General features: G+C 37.5%; 1 protein-coding gene across 1 annotated transcript in view; it reads left to right on the top strand.

The window, feature by feature from the left end:
• DOCK4 (dedicator of cytokinesis 4) overlaps nt 1–27,919 on the top strand; it is a 282,165-nt gene that overhangs the window by 212,314 nt on the left and 41,932 nt on the right. The window contains 8 exon segments of the mRNA XM_007469745.1: nt 1,257–1,357; nt 2,109–2,167; nt 9,937–10,085; nt 11,780–11,865; nt 16,757–16,783; nt 16,928–17,023; nt 17,909–17,969; nt 22,113–22,206. Of these exon segments, the coding sequence (XP_007469807.1) occupies nt 1,257–1,357; nt 2,109–2,167; nt 9,937–10,085; nt 11,780–11,865; nt 16,757–16,783; nt 16,928–17,023; nt 17,909–17,969; nt 22,113–22,206 (673 nt within the window).

Genomic DNA, 27,919 nt, shown 5'->3' with positions numbered 1-27,919 from the left:
AAAAAAAAAAAAAAAAAAAATGTCCTTATCAGGTAACTAGGAAATACAAAAAGTACAATAGAAACCAGTGAAATTTTAATGGTTCCATAATATGTCTTTATACTTTACAATAATCAAAGTATCAAAATTTCATAATCACAGTGCTACTTTTTAATATTCAAGTTGTTTCTACTGTTTTATTCTTATAAATTACTCTTTTTATGTGTATTCTTACAAAATAAAAGTTGGCATATATTCCTAGTTATTTCTTTGGATTAATATTTGTAAGTGAAAATATTGTTAAAGACTGTACCAACTATATTTGATTGCCTATATGTACGGCAACACTAGAAGAGACAATTTAGGGGGGCAGTTTGATAAAGGGGACAATTTTTTTTGCTTTAATTTACATTTCTTACGAGTTATGTTATTAATTATTCATTAGTTGTTAGTTATTAACTAGTTATTAGTATTGAATAATTATTGACTAAAATTCATATTTTGTAAAGAATATGTTCTTGATTTTTGTTCATTATTTTGCTTGGAGTGTTATATTCTTTTTTATTTGTGAGAGCTCTTTATGTATAAACGATATTAATTCTTTGTAATGTTTCTCCTATTTATCTTTAATTTTACGTGGTGTCAGTAGAAAAGTAGTTTCCTTCCATGATGTCCTCCATGTTTTTGGTTAGGTTTATTTTGGGGAATTTTATTCTGATCTCTTTCTGATGATGTTTCTAGTATAAGAGAACTTAGAAGATTTGTCTTGGTAGGGAATTTTTATATACTCTCTGAATTTAAAGCAATTAGCATATCCAAAAGAGTGTACGTATCTTTTTTTTCAGTTCTACATGAAAAGGGGTTCCAAAAATGCAATCACACAGGAGTAAAGTAATCCAACTTATACCTCAGCCTCCTTGGAGACACACAGACATGTTATAAGAGAAACAAAACATCTGCCATTTAGCGTGTACCAGAGAGCTCATGAAACTTGGGATAAAACATTGAAGCAATACAAAAATAGATAGTATTTATTTAGTTAGTTTACTTCTTTGTTATAGAAAATTTCACACATATATAAAAGTAAAGAGTATAGTCTGATGAATCCCTCGTGTACCCATACCCAGCTTCAACTATTACCAACTCATGGCCAATCTTATTGCAGCTATACCCCCCATTCACTTACCACTTTCGAAGCAAATCCAAGGTATCATGTCACTTCACCTGTAAATATTTTTGTAACCCCATAGTATTTAAATATCTCATTCTCGTTTTAGATCTGGGATTCCTACTTTTACCTTGCAGTCATTTTTATAAACCAGTTGTGTCTGCAGTTAGAGATGTTTACACCTTCCAAAAAGAAAAAGGTGTTAGAAAAGTAAGTACCAGTGTATAATCGGGTAAGAATATGAGGCAAATAAAATGTGGTGCCTTTTAAAGAGTATTTTAGTTCAAGTGATTCATAAATCAGATCTCCATAACTAGAAATCATAGTGGAGAGGCCTTGACCAAGAGGACAATAAGCAATCCTTTCTGGAAATTTCACTATTTTGAACTTATTTAAACATTTTTGTCCTCAATCTTTCGGGATTCAAAATTACCATAGAAGCAAAAAATTATGAGACAAATCTAAAGGATTTACTAAAGGATTTATATGAGGATTTGAATTAGAGGCATCAAGACATGTACATTGTACAAAGTTCCAGTTATAAAATGAATAAGTCATGGGGATGGTGGGTACAGCATGGTGGGTACAGCATGGATGCAGCATGGTGACTATAGTTAATAATACTATATTGCATATTTGAAAGTAGCTAGGAGAGTGAATCTTGAAAGTTTTCATCAAAAGAAAAAAAATTTGTAACTAGTTATGGTGATGCATATTAACTGGACTTATTGTGGTGACCATTTTGCAATATATACAGATATTCAAATTGTTACATTATACACCTAAAACCAATATGATGTTATATCAGTTATACGTCAATGAAAAGTCACCTGCATTAAACATCTTCAATTAAAAACATATTGCCTTTTAATTCAGAATGATAGATTGTGTCCTAAAGAGACACAGATAACTTCTTTGTTCTGGAATCTTTTTAACAGGTTTGATTTTTGTTCTATTTCAGGTATGGCGACATGCGGGTAACGATGGGTTGTGAAATTTTCAGCATGTGGCAGAACCTAGGTGAGTGACGAGAAAAGAAGCACCTCGATTTTTAGCTTATCACTGTCCTGTTAAGTGAACAAATGAAGAAGGACAATTTACCAATGACAGCTTTTGAAACCAAGTGTCTAAATCCATAGAGAAATCTATAGAGAGTAATTGACACTTTGGCACTGAATAAGGTTACAACTAATTCTGTAAATTGGTGTCTGTCTGAAAAATCACCTTTCTTTTGTGTGTCTCATTATTACTGAATGACAAATTTTATAATCTAACATTGTTCCAATAATACATGCTATTCTAGCAATGAGCTAACCTTTCAGAGTTTGGAATTGTAGCAACTCAAAATTTCTAGAACTCTGAATTGAGGCTCTGAATGACAATAAATTTAGAATAAACTTTATGAAACATTGACTTGAGCATCTGTACTCTTAGAAACTTAAAAACCAATGACCTATATCATGAAGAGTATAGCCAAAGGATTTTAAAGCATCTGCAGTTGCTAAGAAACAATTAGATCCAATTGTGTTAATCTGCCACAGCAGAGAGAGCATATTATCTAGCAAATTGGTTGCGTAGGAAACAGCAATATTTAGAAGATAAACTGTTTTAAGATCTCATTGGCATAGGGTTTCTTTATTGAAAGTCATAACTTATTTAATTTGGTATGTTAACTATGCAAGTTTATAGTATTCATTTGCTGTTACTGCACTGTAGTTCCTCCTTGTGATTTATTAAAGTGATGGACCTATTTAAATTGAATATATAATGACCTGAAAGTATTATATCTTTCCTCTTGGGCTCATCCAAGCACAACTTGGAGATGGCAGGATTTGTTTTCTGTAAGTGAAAATAGAACCATTATCATTTTACTTCAGTTCATGTTACAGAGTGATTTTTGACCAGGATATCCCTCAAATGTACAATATATACAAGGCAATTTGAGGAAGCCTTGTTACTTATAACTGAGCCCAGTGTTCAATGCTTGCTGATAATTTCAGGGGGAAAAAAAGCGAGTTAGCATCTTTGAAAGTAACCTCCGACCGTCTAACACCAGCCAGAAGAAGCCCAGGAGGTGTCTTTAGATTCAGCTCAAAAATAACATCAGGGCTTCCCCGGTGGCACAGTGGTTGGGAGTCCGCCTGCCGATGCAGGGGACGCGGGTTCGTGCCCCGGTCTGGAAGATCCCACCTGCCGCGGAGCGGCTGGGCCCATGGGCCATGGCTGCTGGGCCTGCATGTCCAGAGCCTGTGCTCCTCAACGGGAGAGGCCAGAGTGGTGAGAGGCCCGCGTACCAAAACAAAAATAAAATTAAAAAAATAACATCAGTTTGTCTTACTTGAAGAACACTCCTCTCAATCTTCATGTTTCATTGATTCTTTGTGTGTTTGTTTTCCAAAAATAGATCAAAACCCTTGGAATGTCCCTATTGCATTTGGCATTAATTTAGCAGAGTGTTTTCCAAAGAACGCTGCATTGAAATGCTGTTGTGGTTTAGGCTCTTGCTGGAGCTCAAATGATAAGACCAGGACAGGCTTCCCTGGTGGTGCAGTGGTTGAGAGTCCGCCTGCCAATGCAGGGGACACGGGTTCGTGCCCCGGTCCGGGAAGATCCCACGTGCCGCGGAGCGGCTGGGCCCGTGAGCCACGGCCGCTGAGCCTGCGCGTCCGGAGCCTGTGCTCCGCACCGGGAGAGGCCGCAACAGTGAGAGGCCCGCGTACCGCAAAAAAAAAACAAAACAAAAGAATGATAAGACCAGGACAGATTCGTTTAAGTTAACAGAATGTTAGAAAACATGGCAGGTTAACCTCTTCTAGATAAATCTCAGCATTGCCGTGTATGGTTATTTCCGCATAAATCTTTCTTCAAGCCATCATACCTGTTCCCTTAGGCCCATGACCCATGGCTTGCTGAATGAAGCTGGCACCTTTTGTCTCACTAAAGATGTCATTGTGTACTTCATGAACTCTTCTCCTCTATGTTGTCTTTAACAAAAATATTTCTACCCCTCTGGGTTTTATGTTATGTCTTAGTTTTCATTAGAAATCTAGAGAATGTGAAAAATCTCTGGAGCATGCTGGTCCCCGTAACACGTTATGAGGTCAGTGCTCTTAGAACAGTGATACTCAGTAGACAGCATCACCTGGAAGCTTGTAAGAAATGCAAACTCTCTAACTCCTCCCCAGACCCACTGGAATAGAATCTCTGAGAATCGCTGAGACGGGCAGAGCAGTCTGAATTTTTACAAGTTCCCCAGGTGATTCTTATGCACTTGGCTAAAGATTAAAAGATTAAACGGCACTGCTTTAGACAACGCTCTCCCCTTTCTTTGTTTTTCCAGCCCTAAAGGCTAGCTCTAGCACTGTGTTAGAAAAGACCTATTATATTCAAGTACAGATTCCCAGCATGACATAGTTCAAGGATAGGGTGAGTGTACCTTTTCACTTCATTCCTTTCTGCATTATTTCCCTAGGGTTGCGGTCTGAGACTTCCAAAACATCAGGTGAATTTTAAAGGTCATTGCTACTATACAACAACTGGAATTGGAGAATGTTTAGAAATGTTAAAACCTCTTTTCCAACATATATTTTTATAAATATGATATGATAATAAAAATTAAGTATTCGGGGTATTTTGACACCTTTGCAGAGCGTAAGTCAGCTTGTTATTTAAGAATATCAAAATACATTAGTTATAATTTGGTTTACCTATAAATATGTCATATTGAGTATTTTGAATGCTAAAGGAAAATTTATTCAGATAATTATAGATTTTCATTTTTAATGGAACAGGCCGATAGATTCAATTTAACATAATCCATAAAGCACTGGCCATGTGCAAGTTATTTTGAGGGATATAAGAAAAAATGGTCCATGCCTAATAAAAGCTTAGTTTTAAAATCTGATATTTTAAACTTTTTGTCCTGTTTGTGTGGAGCAGTAAAAAGCTTGATAAAGACATATTCACCATGTTTTCGTAAAGCAAGTAAACTGTTATGATTTCATAATTTAAAATCCTCAATAGTTTTTAGTAGATACAAAAAGCACTAAGTTTTGGGAAATAAATTGAGTAGAGGAAATGCCCAGAGTCACTAAATACACAATTACTTGAAACTTTCCAGTTGGTCTAATTCAGAAACACAAATTTTACTGGACAATATATGAAAATCAGATTTTGGTCATTGGTGTTTACCTCATAAGTGTGGAAACTCTTCCATATGCTAGAAATAAGTTAGTTTTTGCGTTCTGCTGAGGACAAGGAAAAAAGGGGCATATATAATTTAGGGACTAGTCTACTTTTAAACATAAAGCTTTTTTTTTTTTGATACAACATGTATATCAAGAGTTCATATATCATCTATACATAATATAAATATTGCACTATACATACAAGTTTGCATACAGAAATGTATAGACAAAACATAAAGCTTTAGGATTTTCAAATCTGATCATTATAGCTCCTAGATTTACCTGTGAGCAGTGGTTCATATGGTAATTCTGTTTTTAAGTTTTGAGGAATCACCATACTGTTTTCCATAACAACTGCACCATTTTCCATTCCTACTAACAGGGCACAGGGTTCCAGTTTCTCCACGTCCTTGCCAGCACTTATGTCCTGTTTTTTTTGTTTGTTCTCGTCTTGTTGTTTTTCTTTTTTATAGTAGCCTCCCTAATGGCTGTGAGGTGGTATCTCATTGTGGTTTTGATAAAACGATTTATTTTTGAAGAGTAAAACAAATAGTGGTAAGTGAACACCTTTTCTTAGGTGTGTTATTCCTCAGTATTTTCAGTTTATTAGTTGAAGGACTAAAAAATATTCTGTTGCAGTGGGAGGGGAGTAGAGGATAAAATACCTAGGAATAAATTTAGCCAGAGGTGAAAGACGTGTACACTGAAAACAGTAAGACATTGTTGAAAGAAATTGAAGGTGGCACAAAGAAATGGAAAATTATCCCATGCTCATGGAAGAATTAACATTGTTAAGATGTCCATATTACTTAAAGCAATCTACAAATTCAATGCAATCTCTATCAAAATCCCAATGACATTTTTCACAGAAATAGAACAAACAATCCTAAAATTTGTATAGAACCACAAAAGACCCTGAATAGCCAAAATAATCCTAAGAAAAAGAACAAAGCTGGAGGTAGCACACTCCCTGATTTCAAATTAAACTAGAAAGCTGTAGTAATCAAAACAGCAAGGTATTAGCATAAAAACAGAAACACAGATCAATGTAACAGGACTGAGAACCCAGACATAAACCCCCACATATATGGACAATTAATTTACTATAAGAGAGCAAAGAACATAAATGGAGAAACTACAGTCTCTAATAAATGGTGCTGGGTAAACTGGACAGCAAAAGAATGAAACTAGACCACCATCTTATTCCATACACAAAAATTAACTAAAAATGGATTAAAGACTTGAATGTAAGACCTGAAACAATAGAATTCTGAGAAAAAAACATAGACAATACACTCTTTGACGTCAGTCTTAGCAATATCTTCCTGGATATGTCTACTTAGGCAAGGGAAACAAAAGCAAAAATAAACAAATGGGACTACATAAAACTAAAAAGTGCACAGCAAAAGAAACAATCAACAGAACAAAAAGACAACCTACCAAATGGGAGAAGATATTTGCAAGTCATACATCCAATAATGGGTTAATGTCCGAACATATAAATAACTCATACAACTCAACAACAACAACAAAAAACAATTAAAAAATGGGCAGAGGATCTGAATAGACATCTTTTTCAAGGAAGATATGTAGATGGCCAACAGGCACATGAAAAGATGTTCAGCATCACTAATTATTAGGGAAATTCCTGTCAAAACCACAATGAGCTATCACCTTATGCCCATTAGAATGGCTGTCATCAAAAAGACAAGAAATAGCAGTGCTGGACAGGATGCAAAGGAAAGGGAACGCTCTTATACTGTTGGTGGGTATGTAAATTGGTGCAGCCACTATGGAAAATAGTATGGAGATTGCTCAAAAAATTAAGATTAGATCTACCATATAACCTGCAATGCTACTTCTGGGTATTTATCCAAAGAATACCAAAAAAAAAAAAAAAAAAGACTAATTTGAGAAGATACATGCACCCCTATGTTCATTACAGCATTATTTACAATAGCCAAGGTATGGAAACAACCTAAGTGTCCATCAACAGATGAATAGATCAAGAAGATGCTGTGTGTACATACAATGGAATACTACTCAGTCATAAGAAATGTGAAATCTTGCCATTTGTGACAACCTTGAGGGTATTATGCTAAGTGAAATAAGTCAGACCATATGATTGCAGAATATTAAAAGTAAATAAATGAACAAACAAAATGAAACAAAAACAAACACATAGATACAGAGAATGGATTAATGGTTACCAGAGGGGAAGAGAGGTGGGGGAGGGTGAAATGGGTAAAGGGAGTCAACTGTATGGTGATGGATGCAAACTAAACTTCTGGTGGTGAGCATGCAGTAGCATATACAGAAGTCGTAATGTTGTACACCCAAAATTCATATAATGTTATAAACCACTGTTACCTCCATAAAAAACGAGAGGGGGGAAGGCATGAATTTTCTCCCCCAAATTTATATGTGTGTACCTATACCTGCAAGGATAGTCTACAAAGAAAGAGGTTATTCTTTACTGCTGTGTCCCACCTTTGCCATTCATCATGCTGCAAGGTTTTTTCTTTCTATTTTTAGTTGAACTAACATTCTTACTAAATATAAAGTGGGCTTCTCTTCCACATTTGCAAACACAGTGTCTTGTAACTGCTGTAGAAAAATCAATACTTCCCTAACAGGCTGCTCTGTGTGAATAAATATACAACAGCCCAAGTAGTAGGTGCCCTAAATACTTCAAAACAAGACCATGTGGCTGACAATTAGAGATGGGAAAAGTATACTAAATCTGTGATTTAAAAAGAAATAATCTAAATGAAGTTTATTTTACCATTGCTATACATAGCTCAAGATTTTGCTTTGCGGATTGGATAAGAGTAAAATTTTCTATGGTGGAAGGCTTGTACGGGTTGCACAGATTCTTTGTTCCCAAACTGTTTTCAGTAAAGAAGGCTAGCCTCATACATTCCTGCACAATGATTTAAATGTGCGTATGGCTTCTCTACTGTCCTAGAAAATCAGGCTACCAAATAGAGCGTATGAATTTTGTTTGCATTATGATTGAAACAAGCCAACTGTAAATGACATGTTTTAAGACAATCAGGAAAATTTTAATATAGGCTGGTTTTAGATTAATTTGAGGAATTACTGTTTGCCTTTTTTGAAGGAGTGATAAAGGCACTGTGATTCTATATTTATAAAATGAGCTACCTGTTAAAGATGCTTACTGATGTTTGTACAAGTAGAATGTTATGATGTCTCTGACTTGGTTTAAAATTTACCAGGGGAAAAAATAGTTGGGTTGATAGGTGAAACAAGATTAGCAAAATAATGTTGATAATTATTGAAGCTAGATGATGGTTATGTGGGGATTTATTTTACTAATCTTTGTAATTTTGTGTACATTTGAGATTTTTCATAGTAAAAAATTTTTAAAAGAAGAAAATCACATTGTAAAATGTCTATAAATGGAAAACACTTTTTAAAAGGAGATTCAACAATACTCAGTGAAATAGTGGTAAATAAAATAAGTGCATGCTAATGATGTTCTTTGTTAGAGAGGTCAAAGGATGCCAGACTCAGGAAAGATTAAAAACAAAGATCCGGGGCTTCCCTGGTGGCGCAGTGCTTGAGAGTCCGCCTGCCGATGCAGGGGATACGGGTTCCTGCCCCGGTCTGGGAAGATCCCACATGCCGCGGAGAGCTAGGCCCGTGAGCCATGGCCGCTGAGCCTGCGCGTCCGAAGCCTGTGCTCCGCAATGGGAGAGGCCACAACAGTGAGAGGCCCGCGTACTGCAAAAAAAGAAAAAAAAAAATAGAAACTCTGAGATTTAACATGGATGACTAGGATAATGGACTGAACTCAACACTCATATGCTAGACAAAATCATCTACGTCCAGCCCATCCTCCACCTTCCTTTCCTCTGAATTGTCGATACCATACCTTGGAGCACTTGCTAAACACCATTTTGAGCTCACTATTATCACATTGTAGTCTTTTCAGAAAATTGTTTATTTTTTGTTTGCACCAACATTTAAATGTTTATTTAGGCTGTATGTTTATTATATTAAAAAGCAAGAAAATTATATAATACATATAGGAACCACCTTTTTTTCATATATAAAAATCACCAGTAGTATCATCACCCAGAGATAACCACTGTGGTTAGTATTAGGGGATATAATCTTCTAGACTCATATATATATTTTCATTTTAAATGAAAGATGTACCTGTGCATACTGTATAGTACCTTTGCTTTTTCAGTTAATTATATTGAAAAATTTCATCTGTGTTATTCTTCAACCTCATTTTTAATGATTGCATAAGAATTTTAATGTGTGAATGTACAATAGTACACATAACCAATTCCCAATGATTTATGTAATGTTTAATTGTATCTTATGGCTTTTTTTAAACTGTAAAAAGGGTAAATCCCTAGTTTTTTAATTAAAAATAATGAAGAAATATTAACATATGGAAATTTACTGTTTATATATCTGTTTAGGGGAATATTTTCTCGCTTGAGGAGACAACTGTAATTGAATGTATTCTTGTGACAACGGTTTTAAACAAACTGTATAATACTAATTTTCTGAAATCTTATTCAAACTAAATATACTGAAACATAAATATTGTATTCAATTTAGGAGAACACAAGCTTCATTTCATCCCTGCCCTGATTGGCCCCTTCCTGGAAGTGACCTTGATACCCCAGCCAGATCTCCGGAATGTCATGATTCCTATTTTTCACGATATGATGGACTGGGAGCAGAGGCGAAGTGGCAATTTTAAACAGGTAGGCGGATGTGCTCCTCGGAGCAGCTGGAAGAGTTTCAGTTCTCTTTGAGCATCTCTGAGCCACTGCATTCAACTCTGAGTTGCAGAATGAGCACCGAACCAGATTTCAGCCTGGGCTGCCTACTCCCAAGCTGCGTAGCCTCGGACACCTCTCTGGTAGTGTGTTTCACTGGGTCTCCGAGAAGCCCTAAAAAAACATTTCATTCCCTTTCAGCTAAGAAATCCTGTGATTTCCTAGGTCTGTGTTTAAGAACTGGCAGAGACTTTATTTGCTCCCAGCTGGACACAACACGGAGGAATCAGAAGGTTAATGATTCTTAAAATCATTGACCTCTCAGTTGTCTGCCCATTGTATTTGGTGAATGGCTTAGCTTTGAACATTTGATGCACAGTATGTTTTATTGCTCTTTGCCTGAAGCATTGAGAATTAATTTAAAGGGAAAAGCAGTAGAAATTGTTGTAAAGGAAATTCTGAGGAGATGAGCCTAACATTTCTCTTTGACATAGGATCTGATAGCTCTGCTCCAGTTTTGGAAAGACAGACGTTCTTATTCCAAAACCAGTTCTCATAGCAGAAATCAACTGCTTTTGCCATGCCAAGTCACTCCTATTGGAGACAGCAGACCTACTATCTCTTCACACAGTCATTGCACTCACCTATGTGCACTCTCCTGTGTGAAGGATCTTTCTTGCTTCTCCAGTTGAAGGCCTTCTCAAGTCTTGAAATGACTGTCAACTGTATAAGCAAGCTGAATGCATACATAGGACCCTCCTGTTGCCAAAAGCATGGCATTTCATCTGTATCAATCTCTACATTTATTTTCAAGAAAGCTAATACATGAATGAAAGGCTATTTAAAAATTGTATTGGGGAAGACCCACTTTTCTTCCCTTTTCTCTTTATCCCCTTATTGAAATTTGATTCAAAGGGAATAATTGTGTTTAGTCCCTTGACAAAGTCAAGTGTCCCTCCCTACCCCTAGTTGTTTAACTCTCTCTGGCCAGGCAGAGATTCTTCATTTTCTGTCTCCTCTGTTGCCTCCGACAGATGAGGGATATTTATTTCTGCCTTCCTGATACTGAAGTCCTAAAGGATTTATGTTCTTGAAAATATAAATGTTTTGACTACAGTTTTCAGGAAATATGTCCTTTCTCTCTCATGCTGCCTATTGCTGACTTAGAATATGCCTATGGATCTACCATCTGTACATGGTTAGGACAAATTCTCAACTTTAGCAAAGATTTAGTGCAACCTCGAGCTGTTTTGAGAAAGAAAATAGATACAAAACACATCAAAGATTTAAATGAATGTGTGTGGATATGGTAGTTTGCTGATGTTCTTATATATATCATGATTTAAAAAAAAAAAAAATGAGACTTGCCAGTTTTTACAGCTCCTAAATAAAGAATTCAAACATTTAAGCTGGGCTGCAGGCATTTATGTTTGAATCAACAAATAGAAGTCTTTGGCGACAGCACATGCTACCCTACCGGGAGTTTGAAGTATGTGCCTGCATCTAAATTGGCCCCCTAGAATTCCAAGGGGGTGTCTCCTGTTAACCACAGCTGATAATGTCGCTTTCACAAAATTTACTATGGCTTTTTCCTGTGCAGAAATAAATATGTTTCAATATGCCTAGAAAATCCTACTTGTGAAAGGGAGGAAAGAGAGTAACATTTGGGTCTGTTTCAGGTGGAAGCCAAGCTCATTGACAAACTGGACAGCCTGATGTCAGAAGGCAAAGGTGATGAAACATACCGTGAGCTCTTCAACAGTATGTGAGTAACATGTTTATCTCAATTGGATTCTGTTCCGGGGATTTGGTGTCAGTGCTAAGCAGCTGAGAGCTACAAAGACAGCTTGCGTCTCACAGGAGTGCTTTGTCTTTGTGGAGTGTGAAATAAAGGATAATTGCTTAACTGGCGAATGGATCTTGTTACGTTGATGATTAGGCATATCTCCTTGTATTAATCTCTGATTAGGGCAGGTTGCAAGTGTTATATAACAAATTCCACTCTTTTCATGCCTAGTAATTTTTAAACTGGGGCTGCAAGATAATGATTTTAAATAGGGTCAAGAGTGGGAGGGGAAAAGACACAATAGTGGTGTGATTGTTGTATTTGTGCACAGTGCTTTCCGAAACGAGATATCCTTGGCTGATTTGCTGTTGGGAAAATTAACCTAGTTTGCATCTGTTCTTCAACAGTTGATTTAATTCATCGATACTTATTGCTCATTCAGCATTATTAATTTCTTCCTAAATGTTTCTTATTAGAATATCACAGAAGCAAGTCGTTTTTAGTAAATTCTGTGATTAGAATTTCTGTGGAGGATAGAGAAATAATATTGTAAGGAGACTTTGAGGTTATCTTACTAAGGAAAGAATGTGATCACTATCATAAGATGAAGTGCTTATACCAAGTATTCATCCACTGTGTGAAATGGCCAGAGAGGATACATAAGAAGGTTCTAGTGCTTTAGGATTTTAATTCTAGCACTTGTTTCCTCTACAGCTTTCTGTGGATCTCAGTCATTTTCAAACCTTTTATACTTATGAAGTGTTTCTTTTTGAAGGAAGAACCAGTTCTTTGTGCTTGGGAAATGTTTGCAGTTCTTTCATAAGTGCAAAAACAATTTAGCAAAATACATTTTTCTATCACAAAATATGCTTTTACTTATATTTACACCCAAGTATCACCTGAAACTAAATATTAATGCTTTAGTACTGATAGCCAAATACAAAATTCTGTAATTCGTTTTATGATCATAAATTTAGGGCAGTGGATACATTAATATATGGGTTTGAAAAGTATTACTAGTGACTGATAGATTTCAACTTGCCTGATTCAAAATCATTCTTGAAGCTTTTAAGAAAATTATATTGAAAGGAAAAGCCAAGAAGGGGTACACAGATTTCTTGTGGTAGTGGTGGATGATAAAATACATTCTTTGTACTGAGTCCTGAACCACGCCATTTTCCTCTGATACTGTAATTAAACTGGAACTTTTAATAATTATTCACCAAGCCCTCGTTCATTCTAGTGTACAAAGCATCTGTCTTTCATGACAGCTGGAGTTTAGCAAGAATTCTGATTAAAACCTCATCCAATATAATAAATTGCTTTTGAAAACCACTCTCAGTTCAGTTACTAGTCCTTGGTTTGAACTAAGAACTAAAATGAGAAAGCACTCAGTGAAATGAATCTCTTGAGGTTTGTGATTAATTATTTATGATAAATTCACAAGATTAATAAACACTCACATAGCTCCATAGTGCCTCTTATCAACTTTAATAAAGGCCTGATAGCATGCAGTTTGGATTGCTTGTGTGTAAATATGGCTTTGAAATAGATGATGTACCTTGACGTTACAATCAAACCAATAATTAGGATATTAAGCCTCTATAATTAGGACTATTAAGGACTATTAAGGACTATTAAGGTGCCTGATTCATTCCATGGAGATTTTTATTCTTTTGTTGATTTTTAACATATTACTAGAAATATTACTATAAATATTTTTCTTTCATTACTACCTGGGCTCAGAAAAGAAAGTGAAAATCCAACTATATTTCAGGAAACAATAAAATGCTTTTTTGGCAATAGAAATCACAACGAATTAGTATAATCACAGTGAGTCACTGCACACGTTATGAATTAGGAACACATGCCACTATGGTACAGATTCTCATTTGTTCTCTGTATTTCATGTCTAAAACTTCTTAAAATTTGTTCAGAAGCTGAAAGGAGCTCACTGCTTCCTGAAAATGTAGTATGTACTTGCCAAAATAGCCTCCTTAGAATGAGACTGTAAATTTATATAGTAACTTCCTTCCTAAGAACTCATCTTTCGCTGACCCTCACGTTATCTGCATTTACCCACACTACATCTTTTTGAAATAAATAGGGGTCAGGATTGATTGTTTTTGATAATGCTGAAATTGTGGATCATTGCCATCCATGTGATATTCAGAATAAGGTATCAGAATGAAATTCTGCTTCCCTGGATCCACTTCATTCACTCATTCAGCTTCATTTATTGAGCATCTCCCTGTGCTAGGTGCTCTTCTAAGGCTGAAGGTGCAGCAGTGACTGTGCTGTAGGAGCACACAGTGGGGTACCAGTAGCCTCGGGGGTTCTAAAGGGGCTTTCCGGAAGAGGTAACCTCCACCTCAGTCCTTTACTGTGCTCTATCGTGTGTTGCTCTAAATAATTCAGTAAGACTCCAAATCATTTCATAGATCTTTGTTTAGTGATCACACATTTAATTATAGTTTGCAGACAGAGGATTAGCTATGTAGCACATACTTAGGTATCTAACTCTTCTCTTTGGATTAAGAAGAGTGTGCACAGACACAGTTGTTTCATATAAGTGTTGGCCTCCACACAATCCTGTTAGGATACAGAGAGAGGTAGACTGAGGGTCAAATTCTACACCCTTCATATTCCTTCACAGAGTAAAAGCCTGTTGGGCAGTGTGTCATCCTGCAGGACCGTGGCTTATCCCGCTCGTCAATGTTATGGAGTCCCATTGCCTATCAATTAGCAAGAAGAAATCACCTTGGAGTGGGGGGGGCGGGAGATAAATTAGGAGTTTATCCTAATTTATCCTAATAGACATACTTCTGTATATGAGATAGAAACAAGGACCTACTATATAGCACAGGGAACTATATTCAATGTCTTGTAATAACCTATAATGAAAAATAATCTGAGAATGAATACATATATATGTATATATATAACTGAATCACTTTGCTGTACACCTGAGACTAACACAACATTGTAAATCAGCTATACTTCAGTTTTTAAAAATTGTTTAAAAACATTAGAAAAGAATGATGCATAGTTAATGCTCTTTTGACATGTATGTAAAGTCTAGTGCATTAGTTCATGTAGCAACCATTCATCATTTTAGTGCCTCAAAAAAAGAAAAGAAGAAATCACCTTGCACTGTGATTAGATGAGTTCCCTGTGTACTCACCGTGGGCACATCAGCATGATTATAGACCAAATAGAAATATACCAAATTATAGATCAGTGTCACCCAAGTTATCTAGAGAGACTCTTCTCTTCTTGTCTGATAGCTTCTCCTTATCAATGTGTATCAGGTAAACTGGGAGGGCGAGCTTCCCCACAGAAAGAACTAGCCTGGCCGAGAAAGCAGATGAACTGGGTTCTAGGCTTGGTCCTGATATTTGGGTCTTGAGTTGGTCAAGGAAACAGGCTGTGCAGAGCTGTGCCTCTTTTTACAAGAGGATTCTGTAGCTCAGATTTCTTCCTGCAGCCAGAGGCTGTGCAAATTAATGAAACTCATGCCTATAAAAGAAGTCTCTATATATTTTTAGAATTATTACCTAACTTGAGTTCTTTGTTTTTCAGCCTCTAAAGTATATGAGGTGTGGGCTGTCACTTGGGAAGATTTCTCCATCATCCTGCATTGCTTTGGCAGGCAGATTTTCATTTGAGTACTTGGTTCAGTACCAGTTTGGCGTTTAAGCTTGAAACAGGTGCTTCTCAGAGGCTTTTTAAAAGAAAACACATTTAGAACAAACTAGGGGACCTTTCCCTGGGGGGATTAGTCAGGGCGAGTTCCATCCCTTCATGTGCTATTTCTTCCCCTCTTCCCCCTCCTTAATCTAGGAAACAGTTCAGAATAAACCAGAAAAACAAATGATCAGGGATGCATAGGCACCAGATGAGGAGATAAGACAGAGGGCTGGGCACTGGAATGGTAATAGCAAGAAGAAGCAGTGGGGAGTGGGAAGGAAGATTGAGAGAGAACGTAGCCACAGAGCAAAAAAAACAGCTTTGACAAAATAGCTTTTTTTCTACGAAGCACAGTATAGGATAGGCTGAGATGGTACTTTTACGAAATGGTTTCTCTCTGTGTTATTCCTGAAACCAAGATGAAAGGGGAACAACATTTTAGAAATAATGATCATTAAATTTAGGAGGGCAAAGTATCCTCATATTGTCATGCCTATGTTCTTACTTTTTTCTTCTGGGGAAAGTTCAGTCGTAAAGGTTTTTGCCAAGTATATGGTTAATTTGCCGAGAGGTGGGAGTCAAAGTAAAACAGAGCCTAATTATTATGATTGTTATTGTTTTGTGTTTACATAGCAGTGCCTCTGCTCCAAGGTGCTTAAGATTAGGGAAAACGTAGGAGGAGAGATGTGGTTCGGTACTTGTCATCAATCTGCTGTAACAACCACATAGAAAATCCTCTGTGATTAATGACAAAATGAATGAAACTGTTGAGTGAGTGCACAGATAGTACAATATGTATTGAGTGGGCAAATGTTAAGTGAAAGGAAAAAACGCGAAACGTCATACCGTCTGTACAAGGATTTTCCTGTAGCAGTTGCATTGCAGTAAAATTGCTTGGATGAAGATGCATTCCACTGAGAGGTAGGAAAACATTTTTATGTGAATAAAGCAAGATCTTACTTAAAAGTAAACTTAGAGGCACTCCTGTTTTCGCTTTTCGCAGTGTGGTTTGGTGTGGTGAGGTGCAAGCCTCTGTTAGTGGAAGAGAGAAGCTAGGAAACAATGTCTTTGAGCTGTGAGCTGCTTGCATATTTTGAAACTATGATTTATATGCATGTGTTCGTATTTGATGACTTGGATAATGAAAATCAATTTGCTTTGTCAATGCTTCCTGGATTAGAATTCCACTATTTGGTCCCTATCCTAGGTAAGACATTGTTTGCAAATTGTGCTACTTGTGAGATGTTGCAGTGGTTGCTAAGGCATTTAAGGTATTGATGAAAGTAAAATGGTTGTCATGGTGACTGATAAAAATAAATGTTGAAAATGCCCTGGGTTCTTTCTTTTCCAGTCTACTAAAGAAAATTGAGCGGGAAACATGGAGGGAGAGTGGTGTTTCATTAATCGCCACTGTAACTCGTCTAATGGAGAGGTTGTTAGATTACAGGTAAGCCGAGCCCAGCCCCCCGCCCCCGCCCTCCCGGTTTTCCAGATATGCCGCGCTCCACTTAGAAAGTCTGAGAGTTAGAATACAGTCGACATTGCCCTTGGGTTAATCACTCAAAGAATTGATAATCAGACCGTGGAACCTTGAGCAGTAAAATAACAGACCTCTAACTAGCTGGTTCAGAGTTTTTTCTTTGTTTTTCCTTTTTTATGTTTTGTTGTATGGGATTTGACAGTTCTTTTAAAGTCTCAGTGAATTGAGACAGTCCTGTTAAAGAAATCTTTTTTCTTTTTTCTTGGTGTTTAGACTCACCCATTAGAACCAGTAGATCCTTTCATCTTAGGGTGACGACAGTGAAACAGACAATTGTACAACCATGCTGCTTTCTTATAAAAGGAGAGGGTGGATGAAACTCACACCATTAGCTTTCAGAGTCATTTTTTGATTTGGAAATGATCTAAACTGTTGAAGCAGTCCATCCCACTTAAACGCATGATGTTTTAAGAATAAACGCTTCATTCTCACTGCTGATGGCCAGGCTTAGCAGATCCTTCTCACCCCAAGTAAGAGGTGTGTAATAACACACCTTCACTCCTCCTCTTCCTGGAGCCCCCGTCTATTGAGAGGGAGCACAGTCCACCTGACAGTGAAATTCTCAGCGACACTGGTGCTCAGGAGGGTCTGACCGCCCCCCTCCCCAGCCTCTCCCAAGCTCACGCTTCCTGGGGCACTGCCTCTATTCTGCTGAGCCTTCATCTGAACAGCAACTTGCAAATTGCCTCTAGTCTCTGACAGTTCCTTTTTTTTTTTTCTTCCTAAAAGAACAAACTGTGTTCACCCCTAGGAAGGAAGTTCTGAGTTCTGACTCTTGCTTTTTGTTTTTAGGGACTGCATGAAAATGGGCGAGGTAGATGGCAAAAAGATTGGCTGCACCGTGAGCCTCCTGGTTCGTAAACAATTTCCCTTTTCCTCCTTATATCCTAACATTTGCTTTTTCACAGAAATACTATGTTTTGTTTGTTTTTCAGCCACCATGTGTCTTTATCTGGGTGTTTCTTAGAAGAGTTTAGAAATGTTTTTGCTTCAGGTTGAATTAAATGCCAGAAAATTCTGAGCTTCGAACACTGCAGAATGTTCCCACTGTAAAATCCCAGAGTGACGCCAGGCTTCTCCTGTTGCATCGCTCCTCTGCCCTGGAGTCTTTTGTTGCTCTCCTAGGGAAAAGCATGATGTCCCTGGAGAAAAGTCTTTTCACTTTTGTGTAGACAGTTTCTTTCTGCCCTTCTTATATGTATTCTAGGTTTTAATAAATATTAATGTTCTTTTCTGAACAAATGACAGTTTCCTGTTTAGCACATGAATTTTCACTCTCTAGCTTCTTTGCAGATTAAATCCATAATACCGCTGTTGTTAAGTTGTGGATTATAACTAGGATGACCACATAATTTCTCACCCAAACAAGATGTTTTTGAGAATAAAAATAAATATTGGGTAAGGATAATAGGCTACACCAGAACAGTTCTAGGAACACAAAATTTGTACTGAAATATCTCATAACTAATTATCAAATAGAATGGTATTCTCACTATAGAGCAAAAGAAGGATTATACATTCACATTCCTTTTTCAAATTTTAATATAGTATAAATTGATGCTCTTGATAATTTACCTTAATCAGATTTAAAATACAGGAATGCGTTGTGACTGCTTCGGTTCTAAATTAGTGAATATCATGGTTTGTTTTTCTTGTTTTACAGAATAGATGAAACCTCACCATCTATTCTAAGTACTTGCACAGACAGAATTCTAATTCTTACTCTGATCCACATGAGTCTCACATGCCTTTTCTTCTCTATTTGTCTGCACCTTAAAATTTGTTTTGTCCCCCATTCTCATTCTGTCCTGTCTTAGCTCATCGATTTCAGGTTTTTTTGTTTTGTTTTGTTTATTCCCCTCACAGCCCCTCTTCAGAGCTCAGGATTTTTTGCTTTCTTATGGCTGTCTTTTTAATCTGTTTCTCTAATTTGTTTTCTCACTGTACTACATCTCTGAGTATATGACTTTATCCTTTTTTACCACGCCTACCACTTCGGCTTCATTTTTGCATTTAATTGTTACACCTCCACCTCCAATATCAGTTGCTAAAAATAGGAAGACCTGAGCATCCTCTATCAGGCCACCTCTTGTTATGCAGTTTCTTCTGTAATTTTTATCATCAGACCCAACAGTAACCTGCAGGCCATCAGGCCAAGCTCACTGGGTCAACCCATTATCTCTCCTCTTAGCACTTATTTCTAACCTTGAGCACAGTCATTTCCACTTTTAAATTTCCTTTCTGTGCTTTCCCAGCTTTTTGCCGGCCTTTCACCAGGGTCAAGGTCCTCAGCCTGATCTCCTTCCACGTCCCTGCTTGTGCATCAGTATTTGGGGAGAAAAGCCAAGTGCTCTGTCAGCTTCAGGTTTTCTCAGTTTCTCTCCTTAATCTTGGCTCTACCCCAACTCCAAACACAAAGTCTCATAAATAGCCTCAAAGGAAAGCCTTTACCTTTTTCCAAAGGAATCGTCTTCTATTGACTCCATCTCCTTTCACAGCGTCCTCTGTTTAGAGGTACACAAATAAATGTAGACCCTAGGTTCATTTCCTCAACCAGTATAACAGGAGAGATCATTTCCTTGGATGAAAAAATGAATACTTCCACCTAAATGTGTTTATTCTAGTTTCCCAATAGGAATAAGCCAGAGACTTAATAAATAAAATCAATGGCCCCATCAATATCCACTTGAGACAATGAATTTATCTTGCTAGTTTTGCACTGAACAAGAATAGTTCTTATCAGACTTCCCTGGTGGCACAGTGGTTAAGAGTCCATCAGCCAATGCAGGGGACATGGGTTTGAGCCCTGGTCCTGGAAGATCCCACATGCCATGGAGCATGCACCACAAGTCCATGCACACCACAACTACTGAGCCTGCGCTCTAGAGCCCACGAGCCACAACTGCTGAGCCTGTGTGCCGCAACTACTGAAGCCCACGTGCCCTAGAGCCTGTGCTCCGCAACAAGAGAAGCCACCGCAATGAGAAGCCTGAGCACCGCAACAAAGAGTAGCCCCCGCTCACCGCAACTGGAGAAAGGCCGCACGCAGCAACAAAGAACCAATGCAGCCAAAAATAAATAAATTTATTTTTAAAAAAAGAATATCCGTATAGAAAATGCTAACATTTTGAAAGCTGTTCTAATTTCAACCAGCACCTGACTACTTATTATTAAAGGACAAAATATATAGTTTTGAAGCTAATCTTTTTAGCTTCTACTCCATATGGAAAGTTTTTGATTTCTAGCTGCAATATGGTTCTTTTTAACCACTCACTCCCTCCTAGAGATTTTTCTTAACTTTTTGGAAAGATCAATTCCAGATTGTCTTCAGGAGAGCTCTGGCTTTCTTTACAAGATCAGAGTTAAACTGTAGTATTAGGCTGGTAAAAATGGGTAATCTTTGACATGACTAATACAAGGAAATGTAATTATTGTTTTGTTCTTTGTGTCACTAGTTTTGCCAGACATATGTGAAAGATTCTCATCTGCTGACTGGAGAGAGCTTTTCTTTTTTTTCAAGAACTATTCATTTACAGAGTGATCACTTATTTGTTTCCCAAAGAAATACGCTTCTTACCAGAGAGCTATTAGAACAAATTATCCTTTAATAACATAAAAGCCTGCTATGAGGTTGTTAAATTTATGTTTATGGTACAACAATTCTTGCTAATTAAAATGATTTTGGTTATAGTAGAGATATGAAGAGCATTGTTTACTTAGCTTTTTAAAGAATGCCAAGATCTACAAGGCACAAGACGAAAAGGGGAAGGATAATGGTATAAATTGGGAAAAAATATTTTTTATGATGCGTTCAACTAAATGTCAGTGTCTCGAGGTTAGAAGAGTCCTCATACTGAAGAATGGACACCTGTTAGGTAGTGGCCAGAAAGTACATTGACAGAAGTTCCTCAGGCTTTGAGCCCAAGTACAATTTAAGCAGCCACCTTGGCTAGTTTGATCCATTACCAAAGCACCTCTCTAGCTAATCAACTTCAAAAACGTTTAGAATTCCTGGACTTTCCCCCCTAGAAAAGCCTGTCACTGCTTCACGTCAGCAGATTTATCCCCCCATCACTATTCATTTTCCCTTCTTCTACACACCAAGCAGAATCTGTCAAAATAACAACAGCAAAAAAAATAAAATAAACAACAACAGCAGTAGTAATGATAGCAGTTCAGATGGCTTTAGCAGGGATTTCATAAGGTACAATGATCTGCTTTCTGAAATTACCGTATGTCGAGTCTCACAGCATCATGCTTTTGCTGGACTCCAACTTCTTACACTTTTGCTCATATGTTTACTAAGTTCAGTGAGGACTAATGTACTGTCTGATGTGGTAAAGGAGTGTATGTGGTTGCCTGTAAAGTGTACCTTTAAAATGGCAACGTAATGTGTCCAGGTAAGTCAGAGTTGAGTTTTTGGTGACAAATGTTAAAACATTTTAGAGAAGTCTAATAAGATCCAGATACCTTTTTTTAATAAACCAAATATTTTCAATAAGCATGGCCCTGTAACAGTAATTTGAAATAAAATCTCTTATTAATCCCTTTATGTTATAGTCATAAACTGGAAACCTTTAAAATAAAATAAGTTTAAAATTAAAGAAATTATCCTTTGACTATCCATGATCAAATTGAATAAACAGGTTAAACTCTTACATATTTTTAATATTTTTAGTTGAATAGGCTGACTGTCCACTGGCAGTTAAACTAACAAAAAACAACAGAAAGTAACAAATGAAATGTGAATCAGTGGTAATAACATCCCCCCAGGAATTACCAGCCTATTCAATAAATGATAGATAATGTTAAATACAGACAGTGCTGAGTTAAAAATATGTCATTGGGTCTCCTTACTTAATTTTTTAAAGACATTCATACAGAAAAATTCATCTGTTCTCTTGGTTCAAGATATCAAACTTCAAGCAGAGTAAAAGGCAGATACTTGCCAACCTAATTGTTGAGGAATTATCCATGCTTGTACTCTTTTTTATAGAACTTCTATAAGACTGAACTGAACAAGGAAGAGATGTATATACGCTATATCCACAAACTCTACGATCTGCACCTCAAAGCACAGAACTTCACAGGTAATTGTGTCTTTTGGCTCAGGTTGGGGGAAGTGGGCAGGTCACTGGTATATTAAAAATAATAACTCCTCTGTTTTTTTAATTAGAGCTGAGGACTCAAGCCTTTCTCCTTTAAAAGTGGAATTTATTTTTAATTAGATTTATGTTTCTAAGTACTCTATGTTTTTAATGTATTGGCTTTTTTTTTTTTTTTTTTTTTTTTTTGAGTTCCATTTAATTTCATTTTTTTTTTTTTTTTTTTTTTTTACTATATCTCTTTGTGTAGTTTTTTAGAGGTTGCTTTTGGGATTATAAAAAGCAACTTTTCACGGTCTACTTAAAGAGAGTATTTCACCACTTCAATTTAAATATAGGAACTTGGGGCTTTCCTGGTGGCGCAGTGGTTGAGAATCTGCCTGCTAATGCAGGGGACACGGGTTCGAGCCCTGGTCTGGGAAGATCCCACATGCCGCAGAACAGGTGAGCCCGTGCGCCACAACTACTGAGCCTGCGCGTATGGAGCCTGTGCTCCACAACACGAGAGGCCGCGATAGTGAGACGCCCGCGCACAGCGATGAAGAGGGGCCCCCGCTTGCCACAACTAGAGAAAGCCCTCGCACAGAAACGAAGACCCAACACTGCAAAAATAAATTAATTAATTAATAAACTCCTACCCCAACATCTAAAAAAAATAAATAAATAAATAAATATAGGAACTTTACGACCTCCCCACTTTACACTGTAGTGTCCTAGGTATTACATCTAGGTACATTGAAAACTCCATCAGATAATGTCATAATTTTTAAGTCATATCTATTTTAAAGAATTTAAGAGGTTAAAAATAATCTATTATATTTACTCAGATATTTACCATTTCTGTTGGTCTTTCCTCATTCCTGAAATTCTCAATTTTCCTCTGTTAACATTTTCATTCAACCCAAAGAACCTGTTTTAGTATTTCCTTTAGAGCAGATCTAATGGTGAAGAATTCTTAGTTTTCCTTCATCTTTATTCTACCTTCATCCCTGAAGGAAACGTTTGCTGGATATAGTGTCTTTGTTTGGACAGTATCTTTGTTTCAGTACTTTAAAAATGTTGTTTTACTTTCTTCTGGCCTCCATTGTTTCTGATGAGAGATCTGTAGTCATTTAAATTGTTCCCCTGTATGTAATGTTTAATTGTCTCTGGTTGCTTTCAAGATTTTCTTTTCGGTTTTCAGCAGTTCAGTTATGATATATATGGGCATGGTTTTCTTTAAGGTTATCCTGGTTGGGTTTGCTGAGTTTCTTGGATCTATAAACTTATTTCCTTCACCAAATTTGGGAAGTTTTCAGGCATTATTTCTGCAAATATATTTTCTGCACTGATTCTCTCTTTTGGGACTCCAGTTTTATGGATGGCCAGTTTTATGACCTTTTGGTATCATTCTATAAGTTTCTCAGACCCTGGTTTGTTTTTTGGGGTTTTTTTTTTTTTTCAATTTTTCTTCTTTGTGTTTTTCAGATTGGATCATTTCACTTCATCCATTTTCAAGTCCTTTGCTTCTCCTCTATCATTTCCATTCAACTGTTGAGCCCTTCCAGTGAAATTTTAGTTTTCGTTATTTTTATTATATAATTCTAAAATTCTTATTTAGCTATTTTTTAATAGCTTCAATTTCTTTGCAAAGAACATGTATCTTTCTATTTATTTCACGAGTGTTCACTTTTACTTCAAGTAGCATGGTTGTAATAGCTATTTCTTAGTATTTGCCTATAATTTCAACAACTGAATCATCTTGGAATTGGCATCTGTTATTGCCTTTTCCCTTTGAGGTTTGTTTAGTTTTCCTGGTTCTTTGAATGTCAAGTAATTTGGGATTATATCCTGGGCATTTTGAATATTACGAGAGTTCATCTTCTGGAGAATATTGACTTTTTATTTTAGCAGAAAATCAGTTAGTTTCGCACCTCAAGTCCTGAGCCACCTTTTGAAGGTCAGTTTAGTTATCAAAGCCTTTGCAGCACTTTCCTGGTCTTTCCTGCATGTATGTCACCCAGGGAGAGTCTGGGACATGGACATTTATCTATACCATAATTCATTTATCAGAATCTTTGTTATGTTGATTCTAGTTCATTCTACACATGTGCAGCTTGGGGGTGAGCCCAGGAAGTCATACACGGAATTTAAAAATTCCTTCCTCCATCTCCTTCCTCTCTCTGATACTTCTCACTCTTCCCATCTCCCAGGGGCTCCTTTTCCTAGTACTCTCACTTGATCCAAGCCAAAGTACTCAGAGCCAAGGCTTGATCCTCCACACTAGGATGTACTATGTACAGTTGGTCTCCCTGGGGACAAAGCAGTGAAAGAAGAGAGAAAAATGGAAGCTGTTGCTGCTGCCACTCTGATGGCCTGTATTGTCACACTTCCGGTTTACAGCTTTGTCCCTGGGACTCAGAGTGGACCAGAAGAGTCAAAAGTACTCCATCCGGGCTTCCCTGGCGGTGCAGTGGTTGAGAGTCCGCCTGCCGATGCAGGGGACACGGGTTCGTGCCCCGGTCCGGGAAGATCCCATATGCCGCGGAGCGGCTGGGCCCGTGAGCCATGGCCGCTGAGCCTGCGCGTCCGGAGCCTGTGCTCCGCAACCGGAGAGGCCACAATAGTGAGAGGCCTGCGTACCGCAAAGAAAAAAAGTACTGCATCCCACAGAAGGTCCTCTTCCCAGTCCTCTGACTAGGGGAGCTTTTCTTGGAGCTTTTTCTCTCTGTCTCCATTTGCAGTTCCAGGAGGCAGGGAAGGCTAAGCCAGGAGATAGAAAAGGCAAAAAATAAAAACAAGGAACTCACCACTCTGTGGTCCTTCTTTTGAGTATTGATTTTCCTGTTCTGTCTACCTTCTCATTTACTGTTCAGAATTCTCCAATAGTTGCTTTACATATTTTGTCTGGGGTTTTTAGTTGAATCAGTGGGAAAGATACACTAGAATGTGCTTACTACATCTTAATGAGAATGAGAACCCTTTAATTGGATTTAGGAACTACAAATCTTAGTCTTTTGCCACACTGTTCTTCCAAAGAACTCCTGAATCATGGTTCCTCCCTCAGCTTTAAAAGAGTAAAGGAACCTTTCTGAAGTGGTGGTGCTCTTGTTCCCAGAATTTAAATATGCCTCTAGCTACAGTTCCACTGTATCACTTAAGAGCATCACTGTTTACTCTTTTTTTTTTTTTTTGCGGTACGCGGGCCTCTCACTGTTGTGGCCTCTCCCGTTGTGGAGCACAGGCTCCGGACACGCAGGCTCAGCAGGCATGGCTCACGGGCCCAGCCGCTCCGCGGCATGTGGGATCTTCCCAGACCGGGGCACGAACCGGTGTCCCCTGCATCGGCAGGCGGACTCTCAACCACTGCGCCACCAGGGAAGCCCCACTGTTTACTCTTAAACTGGAGACTTCATGATATCTTTGATGCCTCTTATTCATGAATTGCTATTGGTTCTGCTTCCTAAACATCAAAACCATTTCCTTTTTATTATTTCCAGTTTCACTGCCTCAAATAGGCCTTCATCATCTCTCACCTGGACTGCTTCCTATCCCCAGAGTTACCTCAGCAAACTTTAACCTGCAGGCCGGCCAGCCGATTTCGTAAAGAAAGTTTTATTATAACTGAGCCACACCCACTTAATTACATATTGTCTAAGGTTGCTGTTGTGCTCCACTGGCAGAATTAAATAGTTGCAACAAAGTTGTAGTGTGGCCTGCAAGCCTAAATTATTTACTTTCTGGCCCTTTGAGAAAATTTTGCCGACCCCTTCTCTAGATATAACTCTGTCAATTCATGTCTTCTACAAAATAAAGCTCAAACTCTTTATTCAGAGCCCGTGATAATTGAACCAACACCTGTCTGCTCAGCCTCATCTTACCTCTCGCACTACATTCCTAATTTTTATCCTTAAGAGCCAGCTCCTATGTCATCTTTTCCATGAAGTGTTTACCTTCCTTCACTTCCCTCATCAACTCCATGACCCAGCACTCCCTGCCATGGGCTGAGTTGATATTTCCAACTCTTTTCTCATTGCAATTTTTTCAGATTTCCATTAAAACATTTATCATGTTGTTTTTATTCATAGTTATATAAGGTGTATATGTGTGGTGTGTGTGTGTGTGTGTGTGTGTGTGTGTGTGTGTGTGAATAGGTACATAGGTAGGTAGTAGAGAGATCTTTAGTTGAAGGATAAGTTCCTTGAGGACAGAAATGATGTTTTCTTCTTCTTAGTCTTCCCAGTTCTTTGATTAGTGCCTAGCAGTGTGAGATTTAAATAAATGCATTACTAATGAATGCACTCAATGAGATTTTAATACCCTGAGAGCAGATTTCTCTCCTTCAATATTGGTAATTCCTTAATCACTGAGGAAGCCCCAGTATCTCTTCACACAGATGTGCTGATAGTTTTGATTAAATAAACTAAGATTTTTGAGCTGACTCTGTTGTCTGGGAGTTTAAGTGGTCATTTTAAAGTAGTTTGTAGCCAATTTTTGAGAGAAATGGTGAACCTAGTTTTTCTATCTGTGAAAACAACCTAGTAGACTTGTTTTATTTTAAAGTCCATAAAAAAAAAGAAATGAGAGAGGGAAGTGAGGACAGGCTCTTACAGATATGTAACAGATATATTTTCGTTTTCTGAAAATCCAAATCTGTCTATTTTGGAAACGAATAAATCTTTTTTCTTTAATTTGTTTACTCAGCTTGCAGTTTTTATGTTCCCCAAAGTCATAAGAAATAAGTTCTTTTCCTATATAACATTTTTCTTATTTCTCTTCTGTCCTCATTTTTGTGTGTCCTTGGAGAAAGGGAAATTGATGGAAAAACTTCTCTATCTTTATAGGATTCAGTTTAAATGGCTTAACCCTTTCCAGCCCTCTGTGACAGTGCCCTCCATTACCTGATTCATCTCTACTCTTCTGTGTTATTTCTCTTTGCATATTGGTGTCCTCATTGTACACATCTCAAAACGATGGAATGAGATAGCCCATATTTAATTATGTGATGATGCCTTTTGTTCAGAATTATAAACACTTTTGAAAACATTGTCTATTGGAAATTTTGGATGTGATTCATCCTTCTCTTTTCAGTATGTAGTATTGTCTTCTAAGGATGTAGAGGAATAAGTATACAACATATGCTAAAACATCTACAATTTGTTAATGTATTCAAACAACCTTAGTAGTCTGTTGTTAACACCTCAAAGGCGTACGTGTTTCCTTTAATGTTTCCTTTACACACACTGTTTACCTCAGGTATTCATCATGATTTTCCCGAATCAAATTCTGAATCAGGTGTAATTTGTTTTCATACCTTCCCCATGTCATCATTCCGTCATTCTTCAGCTTCCTCTGCTGGCCCACCAATGCTTACTTGTTTTTTCCACACTTCCCAGGGGCAAGTTACCCACACGTGACCTTCCAGCCATCCCCTGGACCTTCCCAGGGCAAACATGATTTGGAAAGCAGTTTAGGGATTAGAAACTCTTCATCGCTCCCCCCCTTTTTTTCACTTTTTTATTGTGGTAAAATATACATGACATAAAATTTACCATCTTACCTATTTTTCAGTGTACAGTTCGGTGGCATTAAGTACATTCACACTGTTGTGCAACCATCTCCACCATCTGTCTCCAGAACTTTTTCACCTGTCCAATCTGAAACCCTGTACCCATTAAACAATAACTTCCCGTTTTCCCTTCCCCCAATCCCTGGGAAC

The sequence above is a fragment of the Lipotes vexillifer genome, unplaced genomic scaffold (genome assembly GCF_000442215.2).
Source record: "Lipotes vexillifer unplaced genomic scaffold, Lipotes_vexillifer_v1.1 scaffold597, whole genome shotgun sequence".
NCBI lineage: Eukaryota > Metazoa > Chordata > Mammalia > Artiodactyla > Lipotidae > Lipotes > Lipotes vexillifer.
This window is presented reverse-complemented; position numbering and strand designations above follow the sequence as displayed.